Source organism: Nyctereutes procyonoides, unplaced genomic scaffold (genome assembly GCF_905146905.1).
Source record: "Nyctereutes procyonoides isolate TBG_1078 unplaced genomic scaffold, NYPRO_anot_genome, whole genome shotgun sequence".
Classification (NCBI taxonomy): domain Eukaryota; kingdom Metazoa; phylum Chordata; class Mammalia; order Carnivora; family Canidae; genus Nyctereutes; species Nyctereutes procyonoides.
This window is the reverse complement of record NW_026575140.1, coordinates 42,091,486-42,118,977: the sequence shown is the minus strand read 5'-3', so window position 1 is coordinate 42,118,977 and position 27,492 is coordinate 42,091,486. Positions and strand designations below refer to the sequence as shown.

Sequence of the window (27,492 nt, the reverse complement as noted above, 5' to 3'; positions counted from 1 at the left end):
ATTTTATATTCCCAGTATCAAGTATAGCATTTCTAACTTGTCTGATTTTTGCCAACATTTTTAATCTTTTTTTAATTATAGTGGAGGTGAGGTATCTCATTGTGGTTTTATACTTGTGAACTTACTGACTAATAAGGTTATAAATTTGTTATTTCTCCCTTAAATAAAATATAGAATGGTTTTTTTTTTCACATCATTTTGTGTCCTTTAGTTTTAGTTGGTCAGCTTTTATTAAAAAAAAATTTTTTTTTTTGATAAATTCTTGGGGAAGCCATTGTTTTCTTTTCTTTTTCTAAAGATTTTATTTACTTATTCATGAGACACAGAGAGAGAGAGGCAGAGACACAGGCAGAGGGAGAAGCAGCTTCCATGCAGGCAGCCCGATGTGAGACTTAATCCCGGACTCCAGGATCGCGCCCTGATCCCAAGGCAGATGCTAAACTGCTGAGCCACCCGGGCATCCCTCTTACTAAAAATTCTTAACCAAGAAGTGTGTGTGTGTGTGTATATATATATATATATATATATATATATATATATATATGATTTCTCTATCATAAGAAAAATCCAGGTTTAGAGTAAGTAAGAACTTAGTCACATTGTGAATTCAGAAAGAGTCAGAAATGATAGTTTTATTTTACATATCAATTATAGAAACTGATACATTTTTGAAAATATTTTCTTACATTTTATTCTTCAAGAATAATAACCTTCCTTTATCCTGCATGAGAAAATTGTTTTTAATATTAAGACTGTGAGTCAGCAATAAAATGGTCTAGACATTCAGGGAAACCCTTCTGGGACATGGTTAGCTGATAGAAAACTAAGAATTCTTGGGAGCCTAGAAATGCTATGAAATATTTCCATAGGAGTAAGCATTTTGTAGCAAATTTTTACACTGGGGCTATTGCCCAACCCTGTTTCAATGGACTTTATAAGAGAAAGAGCTTGGTACTCAAGCAGGATGGAAACAGACTCTTGTATAAGTAACTACCAGCAGCAGATTTTATTGGAGTAATATTCTAGGTGGTGCAGATTTTTGTGTTTTATGACTTTGGCTCGAGCAGGGAGAAACTTAGATATGAAACAGGAAAAAAAAAACCCAGACAATAACTCCTCTTGAGTTCATAACCGTAAGCTTACATAGTATCTGTATGGTTCAAAAAACTCCAAGGCAAAAATGTAATTCCAGATTATTAGTATTATTATCAGGCAAAATTGACCATAAGTCATAATAGAAGGTCAATACATGTTGATAAAATGTTCAAAACTGTATAATGAAAATTGTATGAAAGCAAATGTGTTAAAATATACTCCACTAAAATCTGTTCTTATCAGTTTAATATCTGATACATCATCTAGCCAAATATATATAAATGGATATTTGGAAGTAGGAGATGGAATAGGAGTTTGCTCCATCTACTCCATACATTGACCTGGTATTATAGTACTCCCAGGAACAGTGCACCTCCTTAGGGGAATTAAAAATAAAAAAAAAGAAAGCCTGAAAGAAATAAGCCAATATTTTGTTAGTAGTGTGTTTTGATAGGCCTCTGAGTAATTAGAAATTACCTTTTTGAGGATGTTTTAGAATTCTCAACATTTCAAATAAATCAGCACTTCTAGTGAAAAAAACCAACAACAACCCTTTTTGCAACTTAGTAGTCACTGAATATCAAGTGCTTAAATAGTATTTCTTGACAAACTGAAGCATGGTTATGTTTTGTTGCATGAGAGTAGTATGGTATGCTTTTTAAAATTTCTTTTGACTCAGATTATAAACTGAATGTATGAGAAGTATACATTGAAAAAGAGAAGACTTTTAAAAAAGCAACCATGGCCGTCCCTTTGTACAATGCAAGAGCCTTTGAAACATTTAAAAAAAAAATCAAATGATGTATCGGTTTTAAAAAATCCTTGTAATGCATTAGAAGGATCCTTCTTCTTTTTTTTTTTTTTTTAAAGATTTTATTTATTTATTCATGAGAGACACAGAGAGAGAAGCAGAGACACAGGCAGAGAGACAAGCAGGCTCCATGCAGGGAGCCTGATGTGGGATTCAATCCGGGGACCCCAGGATCACGCCCTGGGCTAAAAGCAGACACTAAACCGCTGAGCCATCCAGGGATCCCCAGGAGGAGCCTTCCTTAATGTGAAATACAGTGGTTTTTTTTCCTCAAGATTTCCAATCTTTGTTCATCATACTAACAATATGAATCTTTAAATACTGTCCATACTGTCCAACATCATAGAAAAAACTGTTATATGTGAATTTTATGTTGCTAAATTAGAAAATAGGATGCTAACTTTCTGAATAAGCAATTAACTTTTCTGTTACATTTGATCCATTTTTGCTTATTTTTGTCTGAATTTAAGATTTTTTTTTTTTTAAGATTTTATTTATTTATTCATGAGACACAGAGAGAGAGGCAGAGGGAGAAGCAGGCTCCATGCAGGGAGCCCGACGTGGGACGTGGGACTCGATCCGGGGCCTCCAGGATCAGGCCCTGGGCTGAAGGTGGCACTAAAGTGCTGAGCCACCTGGGCTGCTCTGAATTTAAGATTTATATGAAAATGAAAAGGGTCAAAGGAGGCAGGGCAGTTTTGAAGCACTATAAACTAGGTATCAAGACTTAATGTGAAGTTACATAATTAAGACAGTATAGCAATGACACATAATTAAATAAACCATCCAGTGAAATAGAACTAGAGATAGACCTATATGTTCATGGATTTTTGATTTACTATTAAAGTGGTACTACTATAGTTCCCCTCTCATTCATGGATTCATTTACCAGTGGTCAGTTGCTATCCAGAAGCAGATGATGATCCTTTTGACAATACATAGGTAGCCTATGTCCTTCTCCACTTCAACTTAAACATTGACATTTTATCATCTCATCGTAAGGAAAAGGAGGATGAGTACAGTACAATAAGATTTTGAGGGAGAGAGACCACATTCACATATCTTTTATTATGTACTTGTTCTATTTTGTTTGTTCTATTCCTTTTAATCTTTTACTGTATCTAAAGTATAAATTAAATTTTATCACAATTGTTTATGTATTGGAAAAAACATAGTATATGTAGATTCCAGGACTACCCACAAGGTTTCAGGTATCCATGGCTGGGGGGTGGGGGAAGGTCTTGGAACATAGTTTTTATAGACAGTGGGGAAAAGTAATCTTTTCAGTAAATTGGCAGGACAGGTGGATATCTGTTTCTCTGTATTTTTCTTTCTCTGTCATATAGAGGGAGAAGATATTTTCAATATATTCATTTGACAAAGTGTCCATATGTAGAATGATAAAGAGTATACATTGATGAGGAAAATGTCACACAAGAAATAGAAAAATGGTTTAAAAGACAATACATATATGGTCATAAATATATGAAGAGATGCATATTAAAAGTCCAGTATGGTACCACATACCCACTGGAGTCACAAAGTCAGAGAGAGTGACAGTAACAGGTGTTACAGAGATTGCAGAGTAGGCATTGTAGAAGTTGAGCTGTGTAGACAGTATCACCAAAATTCCTATTTGGCTTCTCCATTGAGTTCTGCTAAAAGAGGCATTAGGAAGTTAGAGGGTAGAAGAGAGTGAAATTAGGGGTATTTTTTTCCCTTTATTCGTTCCCTGCTAGGTCATATTGATTGGTTGCCTCCTTCTTCCAAGACCACCTCTGTGAAGGGTCCTTATCTATTTTTTCTAAGTTTTTTTTTTTTTAAGATTTTATTTATTTATTCATGAGAGAAATAGGCAGAGAGGAAAAGGCTCCATGTGGGGAGCCTGATGTGGGACTTGATCCCAGGACTCCAGGATCATGCTCTGGGACAAAGGCAGGCGCTAAACTGCTGAGCCACCCAGGTGTCCCTGTTCTAAGTTTTGATTTACCACTTCCAAGGTCTCTTTTAGGTCAGGGATTGATAATGACTCCCTGCTATTGCTGTCCCTGGAGAATTGTACTCTCTGTAGCTGTTCTTCTGAAATCTTGTCCAAATCTTTGTGAGTCACCGTTCATTAAACCTTTAACCCAATGTGAGTATGTCATCTCTGGCAAGGACTTTGGTAATACTCTTAGGATAAAAAAAAAAAAATGAGCAGTGTAGAACAGAGTTTTTATAACTTTAGCACTATTGACATTTTTGTCTGGATAATTCTTTGTTGTCAGGGTCTCTCCTACACAGTGCAGAATGTTTTGCCATATAGGCTTAGTCTCTACTCACTGAAATACCAATAATACACCTGCAGTAATGATAGTTTTTATTTATTTATTTTATTTTATTTTTAGTAATGGTAGTTTATTTATTATTATTATTATTATTATTATTATTATTATTATTATTTTATTTATGATAGTCACACAGAGAGAGAGAGAGAGGCAGAGACACAGGCAGAGGGAGAAGCAGGCTCCATGCACCGGGAGCTCGATGCGGGATTCGATCCCGGGTCTCTAGGATCGCGCCCTGGGCCAAAGGCAGGCGCTAAACCGCTGCGCCACCCAGGGATCCCAGTAATGATAGTTTAAAATGTTTCCAGATATTGTCAAATGTCCCGTTGGGGGCAAAATTGTCCTTTATTGAGAACCACCGCTCTAGAGTTTTAGTTAACTTATACATATCATTTCATTCAGTAGATACTTACTAAATGTTTGCTATATGTAAATCATTGTTCTTAGAAGTGAAATTAGATACCACAATTTAAGGATTATAGTTCTAAAATACATTTTGGTGGGATGCCTGGGTGGCTCAGCGGTTGAGCGTCTGCCTTTGGCCCAGGTGTGATCCTGGGGTCCCGGGATCCAGTCCCACATCATGCTCCATGCATGGAGTCTATATCTCCCTCTGCCTTTGTCTCTGCCTCTCTCATGAATAAATAAATAAAATCTTAAAAAAAAAAAGTACATTTTGGCATATTTATATAATGAAAATTACTATGCCAGCATTAGAAATCATGGTTAGATTAATATGTATGACAGGGATATATATCCATAGAATAATAAGTTGAAAAAGCAGACTACTAAATATATAGTGGCACACTTTGTTTTTAAAAAATCCATTCACCACATGCATTTATACATAGACAAAAGTCTAGAATGTGTAGGCCTCGAAACTTAATTTTGGTTCTTTCCATCTGGTGGAATTTTGTGTGCTCCCATTTTCCTCTGAAATTTTTTACGTGTTTTCTTAGTTTTTTTTACATTGAATATATGGATTACCTAGGTAATGTAATGGTTTAGACAGAAAGCTATACATGGAAAAGTGTTTCAGAAAGAAGGAGTAGCATAGATGGGATAGCACTGATGTAGAAAGGTTAAACTTTTTTCTTTCTTCTTAAAGGTTTGAAATTGAAATTGAACCCATTTTTGCAAGTTTGGCTTTATATGATGTCAAGGAAAAGAAAAAGGTAAGAGTCTATTATTTGAGCACAGTCTGGTCACAATCCTAGGTTTCAGAAATTGGTTTTTAATTTGTTTTAAAAGATAAATAAGTAACACTTTTCATGTGAATTGTGAAACATACATCTTTTCAAAGAAATAGAAATTTAATTTATTGAGATATGGTAAATATTTTCTTACTGTAAAATAGTTTAGTTGATACTTAGTTTTTGTTTAATTGAAAGAATTCCAAAAGCAAGTAGCAGAAGCAACTTTCTTTTAGTTTAAGAAAAACTAATATAAGGAAAGCATTTTAAGCAAATAATATATAAAGGCTAAGAATCATTAGGAATTTTTGTTGGTGCAGTTTTAAAATTCATTAGCTAAAAGATCATTTATGTGTGTTTGAAATATTTTGTCTTATATACTGCTTTAGTTTTACTCATATCTTTATTATTCTTAGGAGTTTTTTTTTTTTTTTTTTAATGAGAGACAGAGAAAGATAGGCAGAGACATAGGCAGAGGGAGAAGTAGTCTCCCTGCAGGGAACCCGGTTCGGTTCATGACTCGATCCCGGATCCCAGGATCAGACCTGAGCCAAAGGCAGACACTCAACCGCTAAGCCACCCAGGTGTCCCTAGCTTAGGAGTTTTTCAGAGGGCCATATAGCATTTCTTTCTTTCTTTCTTTCTTTCTTTCTTTCTTTCTTTCTTTCTTTCTTTCTTTCTTTCTTTCTTTCTTTCTTCTTTCTTTCTTTCTTTCTTTCTTTCTTTCTTTCTTTCTTTCTTTCTTTCTTTCTTTCTTTCTTTCTTTCTTGATTTTATTTATTTATTTGAGAGCATGGGAGAGGGAGAAGCACAGGCTTCACACTGAGCAGGGATCCTGATGCAGGGCTCGAACCCAGGATCCTGGGATCATGACCTGAGCTGAAGTCAGATGCTTAACTGACTGAGCCACCCAGGCGTTCCTTGTCCAGCATTTCTTTTTTTTTTTTTCCTCGTCCAGCATTTCTTAACTTATGTTCTAAGCCTAACTAATGTGTAATAGAAACCGAGTACTTGTAGTGACTTCTGCTATCAATATATTATAGATTTTTGCAGTGTAACTCTTCCCTAGCAGCTTGTATTTGCTAAACCAATCTCCTAAAATATTCATATAATTTTTTAAAGACTCCATTTGAGGTAATTCATCTTAATAATTTCTTTGTGTACTGTATTATAGGTTACATTTCTAGTCAAAAATATTAGGAATGTAGTTCTTTAGATATGTTTCTTGTATATTTCCCAAATAGTTTGTATATTTCTTTTTGGTTTGATTTAGACATGTAAAGATTGGTCATTGAAATATGTGATAAATTGTATGTTAGTATAATGTTGTAGTATCTATAATAAGACTGAATGTACTTTATTTTTATAAAATGTACAGATTTTAAATTTAATATATGATTTTTTTTTAGATTTCAGAAAACTTTTATTTTGACCTGAATTCTGAACAAATGAAAGGATTATTACGTCCCCATGTACCACCTGCTGCCATTACCACTTTGGCAAGATCAGCTATTTTTTCTATTACTTATCCTTCACAAGATGTTTTTCTTGTAATAAAGGTGAGAATAATTTTAAAAATATAAGTTTATTTGTGTAGTGTCTGTATACTTATCTCTCTGTTAATATCACAAGCTTTTCAGAGCAAAGATATCATCTATTTTTTCATCTTAATTTTTCTTTTTTATTTATGAGAGAGATTGAGTGCTCATGAATAGGGGGAGGGACAGAGAGAGAAGCAGACTCCCTGCTGAAGAGGGAACCAGATGTAGGGCTTGATCCCAGGACCCTGAGATCACGACTGGAGCTGAAGGCAGACACTTAACCAACTGAGCCACTCAGGTGCCCCCACCGTAATATTTCTTAACACAGTATTGGATGTGTGCACTATAGGTGCTACCTAAATTTTTTTTTTGAATGGTAGCTCTATTAATCAGGACTCTCCAGATCAGTAGGATGGAGCACATACATAAACACAGAGAGAGATTGATTGATTTTAAGGAATTGGCTCATGTAATTGTGAGGACTGGCAAATTAGAAATGTGTAGAGCAAGCGGGCACGCTGGAGTTCAGGTAAGAGTTGGTATTATAGTCTTGAGTCTGAATTCCAAAGGGCAGCAGACTGGAAATTCAGGCAGGGTTCGTTGTTGCAGTCTTGAGAATTATTTATTTGAGAAACCTCAGTCTTTGTTTTTAAGGCCTTCTCCTAATTGGATGAGTTCCACCAATTGGAGAAGGTAGTGGAGAAGGCAGTCTGCTTTACTAATTTATGTATTTATTTTTATAAAATTTTTATTTATTTATGTGGGAGAGTGAGAGAGAGATAGTGAGAGAGAGAGCACAAGCAGGGAGGAGGGGGAGAAGCAGGGTCCCCACTGATCAGGGAGCCCAGGACTTGATCCCAGGAACCTGATGTCATGACCCAAGCTGAAGGTAGCCATTTAACCATCTGTGCCACCAAAGTGCCCGTACTCTACTGATTTAAATGCTAATCACCTCTAAAAATACCTTCATAGCAACACATAGGTTAGTTTGGTCAAATAACTGGGCATCATAGCCTAGTTGTTATATAAAATTAACTGTCACAGGAAGCTTACTATGATCTTATTACTCAGTTCTTGTATTTTTTTTTTAATATTTTACTTATTTATTCATGAGAGGCGCAGAGAGAGGCAAAGACCTAGGCAGAGGGAGAAGCAGGCTCCATCCAGGGAGCCTGATGCGTGACTCAGTCCTGGAACTCCAGGATCACGCCCTGAGCCAAAGGCAGACACTCAACCACTGAGCCACCCAGGCATCCCTCAGTTCTTATATTACATAAATATTATATAAATATGAATATCTAAATCATTGAGGTCATGGAGCATTATGATTTGAGTGTCAGCCACTTAAGAATAAGAATTACAAACATGAAAAAAGAAAAGAGAAGCAAACCATAAAACAGACTCCTAACAATAGAGAACAAACTGAGGATTATTGAGGATGAGGTAGGCAGGAAGATGGTTTAAATGGGAGATGGATATTAAGGAGGCACTTATGATGCGCACTGGGTGTTATACATAAGTAATGAATATCTAAATTCTACTCCTGAAACTGGTATTAAAGTATATATTAACTAACTGGGTCATAAATAAGAACATGAAACAAAACATAACAAAGACAAAAACAAAGAAAAGAATAAGGATTCAAAATTTAAAATCTGAATTTTACTAAGCTGTTTAGCTTAGGATAACTTGAAGAATACTTTACCATAACTTGACCTTGATTTGATAGAAGCCTAAAATATATTCCTTAATCATTTTATCTTCATTTATATAAAATTACCCTAAAAGGTAATGAATTTTACAATAAGGCTATAAAATGGATTGTCATGAAATGAATCCTGTTTACCCACAGGAATAATGTCCTAATTTGTGGACACATTGCTATGAATTCAGGTTAAAATAGGTCTTAGCTACTGTGAGCAGTTAATCAGTCCTACAAGCAAGGATTTAGCAGCAGTGGTCTTTAGAAACTCAAAGAGTAAAGTTCTAGATACTAATACAATTGATAAATATAGTATATACAAGTTCCTTTACATGGGAAAATGGTATGTTTTCATAAAATAGAACACATTTGAAGATATGATATTATGATATGTAAAGATACAGCTGATGGTTGGAATATTTACTGTTTGAAAGTGAGATTATTTAGTGACAAGATTTGGTTGTCATCATGGGAGTGAACAGTTTAGATAGGATTAAGTGTAAGAAATTATAAATGTTCAATATAAGTAAATAGGGAGATAAATCATATTACATTCATATGATGCGATACATGGCAAATAAAACCACAATTTGGAAGAATTTTTAGTGATACAGAAACATGTGGCGTATAATATTTAGTGAAAAATCTGGTACAAAACTACTGTATGATGTCAATTTTATAAAATATAGATGTATACAAATATATGTGTATACATAGAACAAGCTTTTTTATAATTTTAAAATATTGAACAAGTTAAAATATTAAAATTTTAAAGAAAATGTTAATTTAAATCACTCGTGGTGCAGCGGGATGGTTTTGTTTCCTGAGAGGAAGAATTCTGTTGATCTGTGTGCTGGTGAGTTATGACTATACATGAAGAAAAAGAGATCCTAGTAGCATGCAGCAGGCACTTACTTAGGTCATGCATCTGAGTTGTCTGGTGGTTAATCAATACAGGTGGTTTGTGTTCCTGCAGCTGTCTCTTGGTGTGGTGGAGGGGTCAGTTGATTCAGCTGAAGCTGTACTTTTCTATATGTCTCTTTTTTAGCAGTCTAATCTGGCACATTCTCATGGTGATTGTAGAAGTGCCAAAAAGCAGACCCACCTGCATAGGCACCTTTTAAGCTTTAGGTCACATCCAGCTAACATTCCGTTGGCCAAGACAAGTCACGTGACAGAACACAAAATCAAGGAGTTGGGATATATACTTGGCTGGCCTTTTTATTCAGAGGAATTCCCACGTCATGTAGCAATGAGCAGGGTTAAGGAAGGGTGAAGAATTGGAGCTATTAGTGCAATATATCATTGTCTGAGATACTGGAATTCTGGCTGAGCCAGGATTAGTATTAGTATTATTTTTAAAGATTTTACTTATTTATTAATGAGAGACACACAGAGAGAGAGAGAGAGAGAGAGGAACAGACATAGGCAGAAGGAGAAGCAGGCTCCATGCAGGCTCCATGAGCCTGACATGGGACTTGATCCGGGGTCTCCAGGATCACGCCCTGGGCTGAAGGCGGCGCTAAACCGCTGAGCCACCTGGGCTGCCCTGAGCCAGGATCATTAATTTCTTGCTCGTTTATTGTATTGTATTGTATGTATGTATGTATTTATTTTAAAGAGTTTTATTTATTTATTTATTTTTTTAAATTTTTATTTATTATTTATGATAGTCACACAGAAAGAGTTTTATTTATTAATGAGAGACAGAGAGAGAGGCAGAGACATAGGCAGAGGGAGAAGCAGGCTCCATGCAAGGAGCCTGATGTGGGACTCCATCCCAGGACCCCGGGATCGTGACCTAAGCCAAAGGTAGACGCTCAACCCCTGAGCCACTTGGGTGCCCCTTGGGTGCCCCTTGGGTTCTGTTTAACAGCTTAGTTGCTTTCTGGTAAATATGTGAAGGAGTAATACCGTTTTGTTTGGATTATTTTTTATTGTAGTTTAGAGTACAAAAACAAAGCTCATTGAAAGAAACCTACAAATAGGGAAAGATAAACTTGCTTTTTTTAAAAATTTCATTTCATTTATCATTAAGGTAATGATAACAGAATAACCTTAAAAGTATTTTAATTAAATTTTTTGTTGAGGTATGCCTGTGCTTTTTTTAAAAAGATCATTCTAAAAGATATATATGCATGTATGTATGTATGTATGTATGTAAGATTTTTTATTTATTTGACAGACACAGGAGAGCCAGAGAGCATAAGGAGGATGGACAGCCTAGGGAGAGGCAGAAGCAGGCTCCCTGCTGAGCGGTGAGCCCAATGCAGGGCTTGGTCCCAGGACCCTGGGATCCTGACTTGAGCTGAAGGCAACTGCTTAACCAGCTAAGCTACTCAGGCACCCCAAGATTTTATTTATTTATTTCAGAGAGAGAGAGAGTATGAGTGGGATAAGGGGCAGAGGGAGAAGCTGACTCCCTGCTAAGCAGGGAGCCCAATGTGGGACTCACTTCCAGGACCCTGAGATCATGGCTTGAGCTGAAGGCAGACGCTTAACCAACTGAGCCACCCAGGGGCGCTTGTGCTTATTTTTTTTCTTTTTAAGATTTATTTATTTGAGAGAGAGACAGAGAGGAAGTTGGGGGAGGGGCAGAGGGAGAGGGAAAGTCTTAAACAAACTCCCTACTGAATGTGGAGCCCTACATGAGCCTCAATCTCAAAACACTGAGATCCTGACCTGATTCGAAATCAAGTCTGTTGCTTAACCGTGTGTGCCACCCATGCCTTTGCTTTTCTGTGTCAAATCCAAGAAAATGTCAATTCCAGTGTCATGAAGCTTCTAATTTTTCTCTTAAGAGTTTTACGTTTTAGGTCTACATTTAGGTCTTTGATTCATTTTGTGTTAATTTTTGTATTTGATAAAGGCTAAGCGTCTAAATTCCTTTTACATTTGGATATATAGTTTTTAAAATACTACTTTTGGAAAAAACTGTCCTTTCCCCATTTAATGGTCTAGGCAATCTTGTTGAAAATCATGAAGGTTTATTTCTGGGCTGTATTCTGTTCCACTCATCTCTATATATGTCTTTATGTCAGTATCAAATTTTTGTTATAACTGTAGATTTGTATTGTGAAATCTGGAAATATGAGACTTTCAGCTTTGTTCTCCTTATAAAGGTTTGTTGTGATTATTGAAGATTCTTTGAAATTTCATATGAATTTTAGGATGAATTTTTCTATTTCTGCAAACAAAAATCCTTGAGATTTGGTAGAGATTGCACTAAATCCCTAGATTGCGTTGTGTAGAATTGATATCTTAAGGATTTTAAAGTTTCTGGTCCATGAATATGGGATGTCTTTTTATATCTTCTTCAATTTCTTTTACCAGTGTTTTATGGTTTTCAGATTACAGATCATTTACCTTTTTTGGTTGTTAATTTCTCAGTACAGGTTTCCTTGCTATCTGGAAGAAGAGTGCCTTTATGAAACTTTTGTAAGCTGAAATGGCGTAAAGTGAAAAAACAGTTACCATTTATTTATATGGAAAATTTTTTGAGTGTTTTTGGACCTCCAAAAATAAGCTCTCTTAGGCTTTCCTGCTACCATTGGATATAATCTTGCCAACAAAGGCACAAAATAAATTGAGATAAAGCCCAGATGCTCATATATAGAGTTCACAGCTATGGCAGCTTGATGCTAAGATGCTGAGTATAGTGTCCAGGGAAGAGGGTTGGCAGTGCCACTCTTGTTTCTCAAGGTGCGTACTGCCTATATATCTGGCAACTGCAAAGCAAATGTTGAATGTTATTTTTGCTTTTTGCCTTTTTTTTTTTTTTTATAAAGGTGAAACCTTAGATTTCTTTCAGTTAATGAAAACTAGTATTGTAGGTCTTTTGTAAAAGCAAAGTGGCATAATGGGAGCTTTCTAAAAGTGGGGGATACCTATATTTTTTGTTTTTGATATTACTGTAAATGGAATTGTCTTCTTAATTTCCTTTTTTTTTTTTTTTTTTTTTATTTATTTATGATAGTCACACACAGAGAGAGAGAGAGGCAGAGACACAGGCAGAGGGAGAAGCAGGCTCCATACACCGGGAGCCCGACATGGGACTCGATCCCGGGTCTCCAGGATCGCGCCCCGGGCCAAAGGCAGGCGCCAAACCGCTGCGCCACCCAGGGATCCCTTAATTTCCTTTTTGAATTGTTCATTATTAATGTATAGAGATACAACTAATTTTTGCATGTTGATTTTGTATCCTGTAACTTTGTGGAATTTATTAGTTTTAACCGTGGTGTGTGTGTGTGTGTGTGTGTAATAGGCTCTTCTGTGCAAAAGATTACATCTACAGACAAAGACAATTTTACTTCTTCCTTTCAGATTTGGTCCTATATTTTCTCTTTCTCTTGCTTTATTCTCTGACTTAGACTTCCAGTACTTTGTTGAATAGAATTGGCAAAAGTGAACATCCATATCTTGTTCCCAATGTTAGAGGAAAAACTTTCAGTCTTTCACCACTGAATATGATTTTAGCTCTGGTATTTCCATATACGGCATTTATTATGTTGAGGTAGCTTTCTCGTATTCCTAGTTTGTTGAATGTTCCTAGCATTCAAAGGGTATTGAACTTTGCCTAGTTATTTTTCTGTATCACTTGAGATGATTGTGTGTGTTTTCTGTCATTCTGTTAATGTACTTTATGTTGAAAGGTTGGTTTTAATGTTGAACCATCCTTGCATTCCTGGCTGATTGCTTTTTTTTTTTCTTTCAGCTTAATTAGTCTTTACTTTTTTTTCTTTGACAGTTAGAAAAAGTTCTACAGCAAGGTGACATTGGAGAGTGTGCAGAACCATATATGATTTTCAAAGAAGCAGATGCGACGAAGGTAGATTGTCATGCCTCACATTTTTTCTCACTTTTATAGTCATTTCCCATCTCTATAGTCATATAGTTTTCTTCCCATTTCCCCTAAATCCTCAAACCCAACCCTAAACATCCTCTGATTTCTGAAGTTATTCTTTGGGAGAATACTATACAAAGCATATTAAGGAATTTCACTACTAATTCATTATTTTCTATTGACCTACCCAATTTATTACTTTCTTCTTTATATTTTTTGCCACCTAGCTTTTGTCATATGTCATTTTTTTCGGCGGGTGGTGGCTAGGGACTGGTAGAATGAGAGAACTTTTTTTTTTTTTTTTTTGGAATAAGAGAATTTTAGGCAGGCTTTATGTCCAGTGGGAGCCCAGTGCCGTGCTTAATCTCAAAATCCTGAGATCATGACTTGAGCTGAAATCCAGAGTCAGACATTTAAAAGACTGAGCCACCCAGGTGCCTCTGTGCTGTGTTATTCTTCAAAATCTCTCTCACCCCCAAACTAATTGACTCTGAATTTTTTTCTTGACGAGAAATTAATGCACTTAATTCCCAAATAACTAAAATTTTCAAAAATAGTTATAGTTTTACAAAATAGTGATATTCATAATAAAACTTCATAGTGAGATGACTATTCTTGAGCTCTGTCAAGCTGCAGATAATTGAGGAATACAGTAAAAATAGAAAATGCAATCTATCTTTTGCCATCAGATGACTAAGTTTTAGAATCTGGATCAATATATAAAGCAGAAATAATTCATATAAAGTTGGTACCAAATTTCAGATACCCTGTGTTAGCTAAAAAATAACAGAAGATCTTAGATCTTTGACCACATGATTTAATAGTTGAAACAGCCAGGATAGTATGATTGAGGAATATTGGACAAGTTACCAAAATCTAGAATATGTTTTGCTTTCTATCTTTGTGAAATTAGTACAGGAACTGAGCTTTTTCTGCTAATATAGGTAGACCTGAGGACATGATACTGTTCTCTGTATTCTGGCTTTCCCCATCGGTTAGTTCTCATAGGCCACCTTAGCGTTTGTGTCCAGGACAGCCTAAAAGTTGGGCCAGCTTCCTGGTATCTTCTAGATAGTTACATAGTGTTTGGACCATCAGTCTATTTCTAGGGTTTAGTCCATTTGTAATAATTTTTTCTTTATTTCTTTAATTACAATTTTGAGTTTATATGTTATTAGCCTATTTGTGCCCCCCACTCCCACCTTACCTTATTCCTTTTCTTGCCATAAATTAAGGATTAGTTCCAAGTGGCTCAACTACTTCCATCTTTTTTAGAATAATAAAATTTAGTAAGTCATAACCTTGAATATTTTGTATTTAGCAGTTATTGGCTAGAACATGGTTATGTTTCTTTGCATAAAATAGTACTTGTAATACATAAACATGTTTGACACTTGCTCTCCTTTCTTTCCTACCAAGATGAGATAATCACAAAGAGAAATTTGAAGGACTTACTCTGCACATACATTTATAGAATGGATTGAAATTATTCACTGGTTAAGATAAATGTAGTGTTAGTTGATCTCTGAAAGGTATAGATTATTTTTCCATCTGAGTTGAGAATTGCGAGTTCTTACCCTGTCTTTTTATGTATTATGAAGTAGTCTTTAATTCATTTCTTTTGAGCATAATTATATAATGTATAAAGTTTTGTTTTGCAGAATAAGGAAAAATTGGAGAAGCTGAAAAGTCAAGCCGATCAGTTTTGTCAAAGACTTGGGAAGTATCGCATGCCTTTTGCTTGGACTGCAATCCATTTAATGAATATTGTTAGCAGTGCAGGGAGTTTGGAAAGAGATTCTACAGAGGTGGAAATAAGCACTGGAGGTAAGAGTGTTTTATATAAAATATTTTAAATGTATACTTTTTAAATTTTTCTATATAGGCTTGTTTTATTTGTTTTTGGGTTTGTTTTTTTTTTTTTTTTTTTTTGGCTTGTTTTATTTGTACACCTTGCAATGTTCAGAGGCATTCAGCGTTTTTTTTTTTTCTTGCCTTCCCCCCGACCCACAGCTTTATTGAGGTGTAATTCATATGCTATACATTTCACCCATTTAAAGTGTCTAATTCATTGGTGGTGTTTTTTTTTTTTTTGAATCTATTCACAAGGTTCTACAACTGTCACCGCAGTCTAATTTGGAAGACTTTTCTACTCATTAGCAGTAACTCTCCCTTCTTCCCTAATTCCCAAAGACAACCCTAAACAATCTCTGATCTCTTTTTTTTTTTAAAGTGTTTTTATTTTTATTTTTTAATTTTTTTTTTTAAACGATAGTCATACAGAGAGAGAGAGAGAGAGAGAGAGAGAGAGAGAGAGGCAGAGACACAGGCAGAGGGAGAAGCAGGCTCCATGCACCGGGAACCTGACGTGGGATTCGATCCCGGGTCTCCAGGATCGCGCCCTGGGCCAAAGGCAGGCGCCAAACCACTACGCCACCCAGGGATCCCAATCTCTGATCTCTTTAGTCTGTGCAGACATAGATGTATTGTCTATGCTAGACATTTCATATCAATAGAATTATATAACATGTAGTCTTTTGTTAATACTTTCTTTCACATGGTGTAATGTTTTAAAAGTTCAATCATGTTGTAGCATGTATCAGTATTTAATTTTTTTTTATTGCCAAATAATAGTCCATCACGTGGATATAGCACATTTTATTTGTCTATTCATCAGTTGATGGACATTTAGGTTGTTTAAACTATTTGTTTAGTATAAATACTGCAGTTAATGTTCATGTACAAGCTTTTATTTGAATATATGTTTCATTTCTTTTGGTTTTAAACTGGTAATTAATTGTTAGGTCATATGATAATTCTTTCACCTTAATGAACTACCAGGCTCTTTTTCAATGTTGCTGCTCCATTAAAATTTCTACTAGCAGTGTGTGAAGGTTCCAATTTCTCTATTATCTTTGCCAACACTTGTATTATCTGGTCCTTTGATTACAGCCATCCTAGTGTGGGTAAAGAGGTTTGTCACTGTGGTTTAGATTTGCCTTTCCTTGATAGTTAATGATCTTTAGTATTATTTTACTGCACTGGCTATTCATATATTTTCTTTGGATAAATATGTAGTCAGATCCTTTGCCCTTTTTATTTTTAATATCTGTTTTGTCTTGTTTTCTAGTGTATGCTAATTTTTTACATGTTTTTTAAAATTTACTTGTCATTGAGTTATAAGAGTTCTTTGTGTATTCTGGATACAAATCTTTTATCTAATTAAGGATTTGTAAATATTTTCTCCAAGTCTGTGGGTTGTTTTTTTTATTTTTTTGGTGGTATTGTTTGCAGCACAGAGATTTAAAATTTTGATGAAGTTCCGTTTCTCCTTTCTTTTGTTGCTTGTGTTTTTGGAGTTATATCTAAGAAAACATTACCTAACCCCAGATCAGGAAGATTTACTTGTATGCTTTATAGAATTTTATAGGTATAGCTCTTATTTGGCTACATGAGAAGTAGAGGTCCAACCATTATTCTTTTTATGTAGATAATGAGTTGTCCCAGCACCCATTTGCTAAGACTGTTCTTTCTCCAGCAAAGGGTCTTGCTATTCTTGTTGAAAATCAGTTCATGATAGATATATGGGTTGAATTCTGGACTCTCAATTCTATTCCGTTGATTTATGTATCTGAGCTTCTGGTAGTACTATACTGTGTTGATTATTTTAGCTTTGCAATAAGTTTTGAAATTGGAGAGAACAGTCCTCTAACTTTATTATCTTTTTTAAAGTTTTTTTTTCCTCCCTATTTTGGGCCCTTGTAGTTTCATATGAAATTTAGGATCAGCTGTCAATTTCTTTTTTTTTTTTAATATTTTATTTATTCATGAGAGACAGACACACACACACACACACACACACACACACACACAGAGGCAGAGGGAGAAGCAGGCTCCATGCAGGGAGCCTGATGTGGGACTCCATCCTGAGTCTCCAGGATCAGGCCCTGGGCTGAAGGCCGCGCTAAACTGCTGAGCCACCCGGGCTGCCCCAAGCCCTCTTAACAATATTAAATCTTCCAATCCATGGAACGTTTCTCCATTTATTTAGATCTTAACTTTTTTTTTCAACAGTTTATCGTTTTCAGTGTACAAGCCTTGCACTTTTCCTGTTAAATGTATACCCAAATATTTTACTGTTTTTTATGCTATTTTAAATGTAATTGTTTTCTTAACTTTATTTTTAGAATATTTACTTCTTATGTATAGAATATTGACTTGAATATTTGTCTTGAACTTTGAAATCATTTTTAACATGTTTGCTAATTACAGTGTTTTTTTTTTTCTTTTTCCTGGATTCTTTAGGATTTTCTCTATACTAGGTCAAGTCATATGTAAATAACAAAAAGTTTACTGTTTCTTTTTCAGTCTGGATGTCTTTTATTTTTTTATTTTCTAATGAGCCTCCTATACAATGTTAACTATAACCTCCTATATAATATTTAATAAAAGTGGCAAGAGTGGATATCCTCTTCTTGTTCCTGACCTTGGGAGGAGTACATTCAGCCTTTTTTTATCAAGTGTGTTTCTGTAGATTTTTCATAAATGTAGCTTAGTAGATTGATGAAATTACCTTCTATTCCTAACTTTTTGAATGTTTTTATCTGGAAAGAATGATGAATTTTGTCAAATCTTTTTTCTGCCTTAGAGTTGTCTTGTATGGTTTTTGTCTTATATTCGTTTAATAGGGTGTCTTGCATTAGTTGATTGGGTTTTGGATGTTAAACAAGATTAGTTAAGAAATGTAAGATTAACATTTTGGGAGGAATCCCACTTGGTCATGGTATGTAAGTTTTTTGTAGATGTTAGAATATGTTTCCCAGTATTTTATTTAATATTTTTTTTATAAGAGATATTTGTTTTTTGAAAAATTGGAAAAATTCTCTAGTGAAGCCATCTTGGCTTGGTCTTTTTGTGGTAAGTTTTTTTCTTTACTAAATAGATCTTTTCACTTGTTTTATATCATTTTATATTTTTTGTTTTACCTTAAATCAGTTTCAGCATTATGTTTCTTTCTAGAAAGGTTCATTTTTTTTTTTTAAGATTTTATTTATTTATTCATGATAGACAGAGAGAGAGGGGGGCAGAGGGATAAGCCAGCTCCATGCCGGGAGCCTGACCCGGGACTCGATCCTGGGACTCCAGGATTGTGCCCTGGGTCAAAGGCAGGTGCTAAACCGCTGAGCCACCCAGGGATCCCCGAAAGGTTCATTTTGTGTAAATGATCTAATTCCTACAGTTATTCATAATATTGTAATATAATCCTTTTTCTAAGAACCGTAGTGATGTCTCTTCCTTCATTCCTGATTTTTAGTAACTTGAATCCTGTCTATATTTTAAATTACTCATTTAGCTAACATTTTTAAAATTTTCTTTTTGGAGATCCAGTTTTTCATTTCATGGATGTGTTTTTAGTTTCTGTTTCATTTATTGCCATTTATGTGTTGTCTTTTTTTGAGTCTTTTGTCATGTTTGCTTCAATTTTAGTTTTCTCATTTTCTAGTTTCTTAAAGCGTAAGGTTAATAAGTTACTGATTTAAAAGTTTTCTTCCTTTTTTAAAAAATATAATAGGTATTTTATTTTATTTTTTTAAAGATTTTATTTATTTATTCATGAGAGAGAGAGAGAGAGGCAGAGACACAGACAGAGGGGAGAGGCAGGCCCATGCAGGGAGCCTAATGTGGGACTTGATCTCGGGACTCCAGGATCATATCCTGGGCTGAAGGCAGGCAGTAAACCACTGAGCCACCCAGGGATCCCAATAGGCATTTTAATAGGTATTCATAGGTGTAAATTTTATTCTGAGCATTCTGAGCATTGCTCATCCCATATGTCTTGGGATATTGTGTTTTAATTTTTTTTTTAATTTTTTTTTTAATAAATTAATTTTTATTGGTGTTCAATTTACCAACATACAGAATAACACCCAGTGCTCATCCCGTCAAGTGTACCCCTCAGTGCCCATCACCCATTCACCCCCACCCCCCACCCTCCTCCCCCTCCACCACCCCTAGTTCATTTCCCAGAGTTAGAAGTCTTTATGTTCTGTCTCCCTTTCTGATATTTCTCACACATTTCTTCTCCCTTCCCTTATATTCCCTTTCGCTATTATTCATATTCCCCAAATGAATGAGAACATACACTGTTTGTCCTTCTCCGGTTACTGTGGCCAAGTTCAAAAAGGGTGTTGCCTGAGTTCTCCTCTGGGATTTTGATGGAATCTTGTCTCACATTTAGATCTTTCATCTATTTTGAGTTTATCTTTGTGTATGGTGCAAGAGTGGTCCAGTTTCATTCTTCTGCATGTGGATGTCCAATTTTCCCAGCACCATTTATTGAAGAGACTGTCTTTCTTCCAGTGGATCGTCTTTCCTCCTTTATCGTATATTAGTTGAGCATAAAGTTCAGGGTCCACTTCTGGGTTCTCTGTTCTGTTCCATTGATCTATGTGTCTGTTTTTGTGCCAGTACCACACTGTCTTGATGAACACAGCTTTGTAGTACAACCTGAAATCTGGCATTGTGATGCCCCCAGATATGGTTTTCTTTTTTTAAAATTCCCCTGGCTGTTTGGGGTCTTTTCTGATTCCACACAAATCTTAAAATAATTTGTTCTAAGTCTCTGAAGAAAGTCCATGGTATTTTGATAGGGATTGCATTATACGTGTAAATTGCCCTGGGTAACATTGACATTTTCACAATATTAATTCTGCCAATCCATGAGCATGGAATATTTTTCCATCTCTTTGTGTCTTCCTCAATTTCTTTCAGAAGTGTTCTGTAGTTTTTAGGGTATATTTTGAGAACCATTTGAATGGTAAATGGTTCTCCAACCTTTTATTTTCAGGTTGTAGGTGTCCTTCTGTCTAAAATGAGTCTCTTGTAGACAGCAAATAGATGGGTCCTGTTTTTTTATCCAGTCTGAAACTCTGCGCCTTTTGATGGGGTCATTAAGCCCATTCACGTTCAGGGTTACTTGAACTTCTTCTTAAAGGGGAGTTTTAAGAGTCCCCCTTAAAATTTCTTGCAGAGCTGGTTTGGAGGTCACATATTCTTTCAGTTCCTGCCTGTCTTGGAAGCTCTTTATCTCTCCTTCCATTTTGAATGAGAGCCTTGCTGGATAAAGTATTCTTGGTTGCATGTTCTTCTCATTTAGGACCCTGAATATATCCTGCCAGCCCTTTCTGGCCTGCCAGGTCTCTGTGGAGAGGTCTGCTGTTACCCTAATATTCCTCCCCATGAAAGTCAGGGACTTCTTGTCTCTTGCTGCTTTAAGGATCTTCTCTTTATCTTTGGAATTTGCAAGCTTCACTATTAGATGTCGAGGTGTTGAACGGTTTTTATTGATTTTAGGGGGGGATCTCTCTATTTCCTGGATCTGAATGCCTGTTTCCCTTCCCAGATTGGGAAAGTTTTCAGCTAGGATTTGTTCAAATACATATTCTGGCCCTCTGTCCCTTTCGGCGCCCTCGGGAACCCCAATTAAACGTAGGTTTTTCTTCCTCAGACTGTCATTTATTTGCCTTAATCTGTCTTCATGGTCCCTTAATTGATTGTCTCTTTTTTCCTCAGTTTCCCTCTTTGCCATTAACTTGTCTTCTATGTCACTCACTCGTTCTTCCACCTCGTTAACCCTCGTCGTTAGGACTTCTAGTTTGGATTGCATCTCATTCAATTGATTTTTAATTTCTGCCTGATTGGATCTAAATTCTGCAGTCATGAAGTCTCGTGAGGCCTTAATGCTTTTTTCTAGAGCCACCAGTAGCTGTATAATGGTGCTTCTGAATTGGCTTTCTGACATTGAAGTGTAATCCAGATTTTGTAACTCTGTGGGAGAGAGGGCTGTTTCTGATTCTTTCTTTTGAGGTGAGGTTTTCCTTCTAGTCATTTTGCTCAGTGCAGAGTGGCCAAAAACAAGTTGTATTGGAACACGGGGGAGTATCACTGGTCCGTCCAGCTGGTCTTCTGGGGGAGGGGCCTGCTGTGCTGATTTTCAGGTGTTAGCACTTGGGGGAGCTGCTCTGCCCCTGCCTGCTGCAGGGCTCAGCGGGGGTTGTTTACCCCGTGGGGCCCCAGGAGGATCAGCCGCAGTTGCTATGGCAACTCTGGAAGCCTGGATTCAGCCTCCGCAGGAACTACGGGGCTCGGGGCTCTCGGCTCTCCGTCTGCAGGGCCTGGAGGCTCCGGGGCGGGGCCGCTGATCTGCTCAGCTCGGGGCAGGAGCGTCTTCGCTGTCTCGGGCCCTCCCGGCCTCTGCCTGTCCCGGGGGAGGCCGGATCCTGGGCTGTGTCCCGGCGCCCTGTGCTCCGGGGCCTGCGCTGTTGGATTCGCGCTCCCGCCCCGCAGCCCCCTCCGCGGAGCCGCCGCCCGAGCCCCTCCGAGCTGCTCCGGGTCCCGCCGTGCGCGCTGCAGCCCTTAGGGAGCTCGGCGCACTCTCCCGGGGCGCAGGTGTCTGTTAGTGTCCCCGGGAGCCTGAGGGCATCCCCGCCCTCCTGGGTCCTGCTCCAACTCCCTGCGAGCCCCTTTCCGCCCGGGAAGGTTGGTGCAGCTCCTGCTCCTCCGGGAGGGGACGGGGCTCTCCTGTCCTGGGGACACTCGCCCCGGCCTCAGCCCGGCTCCTCGCGGGGCCCCTCCCCCTCGGAGGCCTTTTGTTCCTTTATCTCTCTTTCCCCGTCTTCCTACCTTGATAGAAGCGCGGACTCTTCTCACTGTAGCGTTCCAGCTGGTCTCTCTTTACATCTCAGGCCGAATTCGTAAATTTTCAGGATGGTTTGAAGGTTATCTAGGTAATTTGGTGGGGACAGGTGATTTGGGGACCCTGCTCTTCCGCCATCTTGCCCCTCCCTCCTTAATTTTTATACATCTTATTTCCTAATTACCCTTGTTGTTTGAGAGTTTGCTGTTTAACTTTCATATGTTTATGAATTCCCCATATTTTCTTCTGTAACTGATTTATAGTTTGATTTGATTGTTGTTGGAGAACATATTTTATACGACTTCAGCCTCTTAAATTTATTCTATTTTGTCTTATAGATGAGACCTTGGTGAATGTTCTAAGTTGTGTGTGCTTGAGAAGAACATGTATTCTACTTTTGCTTGCTGATATGTAGTATAGATAGATGTCTGTTATGTCTAGTTTGTTTATAGTTTTAAGTCTTCTGTTTCCTTGTTGATCTGCAATATAGCTGTTTATTTGGTTTTGAATAACAGGGTTATCTTGCAAGGACTTTGAATTAAAATTCTCTTTCAAATTCAAGTGCTAAGACTGGGGGACTATTATATGGTGACTAAAATTTTCATTGTGTGAATATTTCCCAATAAATGCATAATTCTTCTGTAGCTGTTCTTCATAGCTCATCTTTGGTCATCAGCATAAATTTTGTGTAGTAGAAACTTGTTTTACACTGGAGAAATTTTAAAAAGAGAACGAGAAGATTTAGGTACAGTGCTTCTTTATTGATCTCTCCAGAAATGAAATTTTTTTTTAAAGATTTATATATTTATTTGAGAAAGAGGGAGTGAACTTGAGTTCTAAGTTTCTTTATTATTGTGGACACCAATTTCTCCAAACTGGAAGAGGAAAGAAGGTGGCTTTGTAATTTCAGGGCACTGCTTTAAGGAATGAAAAAGCAAATGATATATGTTAGAGAAAATACCACTTCCACAGAAGTATTCATTTGTCAAAAGTGAAGGAGAGGGAGGAACAGTCTTTTTTAGTATATGTGCCTCCGAAGCAAGCACGTAGGAGAAACATTTTAAGTAGACTCTGTGCTGAGTGCGGAGTCTGACACCGGGCTCGTTCTCAGAACCTTGAGATCATGGACCTGAGCCCAGTCAAGGCTGATGCTTAGCTGACTGTGCAACCTAGTGTGCAACCTAGTCACCCATCTGAAAGTAAAATTCTTACTACAAACAATATGCTGAATAGATAATTTTCACTTTTAATGTTTTTTTTTCTGTATTTGCAAAGCTGCTTTAAAACAAATTTTAAATATTATGAAAATGAATTTTATACTTTTTTTTCCCCCTTGATAGAAAGAAAAGGGTCTTGGTCAGAGAGGAGGAATTCTAGTATTGTTGGCAGACGATCACTTGAAAGGACAACAAGTGGAGATGATGCTTGTAACTTGACCAGCTTTCGACCTGCTACTCTAACAGTGACGAATTTTTTTAAGCAGGTATTGTTCTGTCATGTAGGAATTCTAGAGGGTATTTGTACATAAAATTTTTTGGTCTCAGAAAAGTTGTAATTATGCATGTATATGCAGTAATTGTGATTTTGAGAAATTAAAAATCTTTTAAAGATAAAAGTATAATAAAATAATATTGTGCCTGTTGGATAATTATATTTATTTAAATGTTATAATGGATCAAAATCAGTCCTCCAGATTTATATCCTGTTTCTTAATTATAATATTTTAATTTTTTTTAATTAATTTATTTATTTACGATAGTCATACAGAGAGAGAGAGAGAGAGAGAGAGAGAAGCAAAGACACAGGCAGAGGGAGAAGCAGGCTCCATGCACCGGGAGCCTGACGTGGGATTCGATCCCGGGTCTCCAGGATCGCGCCCTGGGCCAAAGGCAGGCGCCAAACCTCTGCGCCACCCAGGGATCCCTAATATTTTAATTTTTAAACATTTATGGTTTATGAATTTTCTTAGTAAGCAATTATGTGACTGTATCTCTCTTCCCCACCCATTTTTGTTTGTTTGTTTGAATTACGACATCCATAGTATATGGAATAGGACTTTCAGGCCTTAGTAGTGCATTGTTTTTATAGGTGTATTTATAGGTCCAGGAAGTTCTTGATCAAAGATATTTAATTCTTTACAAATACATTCTCTGTACTTCAAATCATGAATCAGATCGTTAGTTTTCAAATGCTGGTCATGATCCCCAACAGTAATGGAAATGTAATAGATAATATCCACTTTAAAAACAAATTCAGTAGAATAGAAAAATAATAGTGCATTGCATTTAGGTTAAATATTGCTTCAGTGAGCTTTTTTTCCCCTTAATTTTTGTGTGAGTACATGCATGTGTGCATATCCATACTGAATTTTGATATAAAATGGATTGTTTTTTTTAATTAATTAATTTATTTATTTATGATAGTCACACACACACACACACACACACACACACACACACACACAGAGATTGGCAGAGACACAGGCAGAGGGAGAAGCAGGCTCCATGCTCCGGGAGCTCGATGTGGGATTCGATCCCGGGTTTCCAGGATCGTGCCCTGGGTCAAAGGCAGGTGCCAAACCGCTGCGCCACCCAGGGATCCCTACAAAATGGATTGTTACCATGTATATATTTTGGAACAGATGAAGGAGAAGTGCTAAGTATTGTTGGAGAATTCCTTCTTTTGAGGTCTTATTCTAAATAAAAGGAGGAAATCCTGGCCTACTGACATCTTGTAACTTAAAAGAAGGCAAGAATTTAGGAAAGTAAAGTGAAAAATATAAGTGTAGTTGAAGCCCCGTTCACAGTTTTTTTTTTTTTCTTCAGATTTTATTTATTTATTCATGAGAGACGCAGAGAGAGAGAGAGGCAGAGAGAGAAGCAGGTTCCAGGGATTTCAGGATCATGCCCTAGGCTGAAGTCAGGCGGCATCCCCATTCACAGTTTTATGTCAAGAGTATTTATATAGCTGCTCTTAGAGATTCAAATGGAGAGTGAAGCAGCTGAGAAGTGTCTGAAGTGGTTAAGGGTCTTTTTATTATGGACAATAGAATAAGAGTCTAGAAAAGGCCACAGTGTTAACTTGGTTGAAGTGATAGACCAAATAAAGCTACAGAAACAGGGCAGTAGATTTATGTGATACAGTGACACAGACTTGCAGCTATGACATTTTTCTCTCTTTCTACTTTTTCAACCGCTATATCACTTCTCCACTATTTCTCCAGTTCTGTTTTCATTTCTCAGCCTACTTTATTATTGACCTGGTATTGTAACCTTAAATCAACAAGTCATCTATCCACCCACCTACCTATTGATCCAACACATAGTTTCTAAGTGTTCAGCACGTACTGTGTATCAGTCTACCCACATACCTATATATCCAGCAAATATTTTTTTGAGCATTCACCATGTACTGGATACTGTATTGGAGACTAGTAGCTAGAAACTAGCACAAGGTGATTGTGAAAACTTAAAATGAATGATTATTGGAAACATCAGCAATGGAAAACATTTGTTTATTTTAATGGAAAGCATTTATACTTTGGGTAATCTATTTTTTTTAATAATTAGCATGTACAATTTTTATAAGTATTTTTTTTCTTAAAGATTTTATTTATACATGAGAGATGCAGAGAGAGGCAGAGACAGGCAGAGGGAGAAGCAGGCTTCTCGCAGGGAGCCTGATGCAGGACTTGATCCCGGACCTGGGATCCCTCCCTGAGCCAAAAGCAAATACTCAACCGCTGAGCTACCCAGGCGTCCCTATCAGTATTTTTAAAAGCATCAGGCAAATGCAAATTAAGTAAATAGCAGAAATAAAATTTTGTATAGTATAATTCAAGGTATACGTTTCTCATAAATGGGATACAGAAGACAGTTCTTTCTTTAAATTCATGAGAGATTACTATGACTGGGATATAATAATCAGGAATGCTTATATATAAGCATTTGAAATTGCCAAGCCAAAATTAAAAATACAGAGAGATATAAAAACAAAATTAAACCCACACATTAGTTTCAAGAGTAGTTTTATTTGTTGGCAGGTACGTTAGTTTGAGTACACAATGATGACTGTGCAGTATGGAAGTGGGGGTTATCAGCTAGTCTCATTCACCTTGGAGATTGTCTTAGACTAGACTAGAATGACTAGAAGTCTAGACTGACTTCTCTTGGGAAGACTGAAATGAGTCTGGTGTCTTCCATGTCTCTCTACTTCTATTTTCATTCTCTAGCAGGCTGGCTTGATTCTCATTTTTGTGGCTTAAGTTCAAGAGAGGGGCCAAGCTCACTTATGCAGACATTTCTGCATTTACATTTGCTTATTGGACAAGGCCAGTCATGTGACCAAGTTGAGGAGTGGGAATTATGCCTCACCCAACAAAAGGCACATGAGGAGTCAGGAGTGGAAGCCAGTGATATAGTCAATTTAACAGGTTAAGTAGACAAATAATTAAGTAGAGGTAATCTGAATGTATCATCAATAAGGACCATTTAAACATCTGACTCAAAGGAGAGAGTATACTGTTTTAGGAAACTGGTAGAACATTTGCAGTAATTAGAAAAAAAATCTTCATAAAATGAAATTCACTAATAACTTAATAAAACTCAAGACTGTTTATTAAAATATTAAGAAAAATATTGAATCACTTGGAAATTAATACTTTTCTAAATAGTGGGATAAAAAATGATCAATTCTGTACCCTGTTTTAGAATGTAATAGTGAACAAATGGGATATGGGTTAAGGTGGGCCCACAATAATAAAGTAATGTTAAACATGTTCATTAAGACAAAATAAGAAGTATATGAACTGTGCATTAAAACCAATAAGGTGTCAAGTGCAGAGGTTTGAATTAATAAAATCTAAAGCTTCACTCTTAAATAAAAGAGTAAGATTCTTACCTATATTAATTGTAGGAAAAAATATCACATTAAGTTAAAAATTTTCTATTAATAGGTGTGGTTTGGTTTTTTGTTTGTTTGCTTGTCTCTTTTCCCATTGATTAAAATTGTTTCACAATTTTCTTTCTGGTCTTAGTATCAGGAAAATTTTTCTTTATTAAATATTTTATTTATTTATTAATGAGAGACACAGAGAGAGAGAGCGGCAGAGACACAGGCAGAGAGAGAAGCAGGCTCCATGCAAGGAGCCTGACATGGGACTCGATCCCGGGTCTCCAGGATGATGCCCTGGGCTGAAGGTGGCGCTAAACCACTGAGCCACCGGGGCTGCCCAGTATCAGGAAAATTATTTTTTTCCTTAAGAGTAGTTTCTGTAAACAAATGTG

General features: G+C 36.7%; 1 protein-coding gene and 1 non-coding gene across 4 annotated transcripts in view; both read left to right on the top strand.

Annotated features, from left to right (window-relative positions):
- Nucleotides 1–27,492, top strand: part of DOCK7 (dedicator of cytokinesis 7) — a 223,800-nt gene that overhangs the window by 47,543 nt on the left and 148,765 nt on the right. For all 3 annotated transcript variants that reach the window (XM_055304932.1, XM_055304934.1, XM_055304933.1), the window contains exons 8-12: nt 5,342–5,408; nt 6,836–6,985; nt 13,417–13,497; nt 15,174–15,339; nt 23,548–23,690. In XM_055304932.1, the coding sequence (XP_055160907.1) occupies nt 5,342–5,408; nt 6,836–6,985; nt 13,417–13,497; nt 15,174–15,339; nt 23,548–23,690 (607 nt within the window). The remainder of the gene's footprint in view (nt 1–5,341; nt 5,409–6,835; nt 6,986–13,416; nt 13,498–15,173; nt 15,340–23,547; nt 23,691–27,492) is intronic.
- Nucleotides 1,284–1,473, top strand: LOC129497961 (U2 spliceosomal RNA). The gene has a single exon (XR_008662014.1). It is a non-coding gene; the product is annotated as a U2 spliceosomal RNA (small nuclear RNA).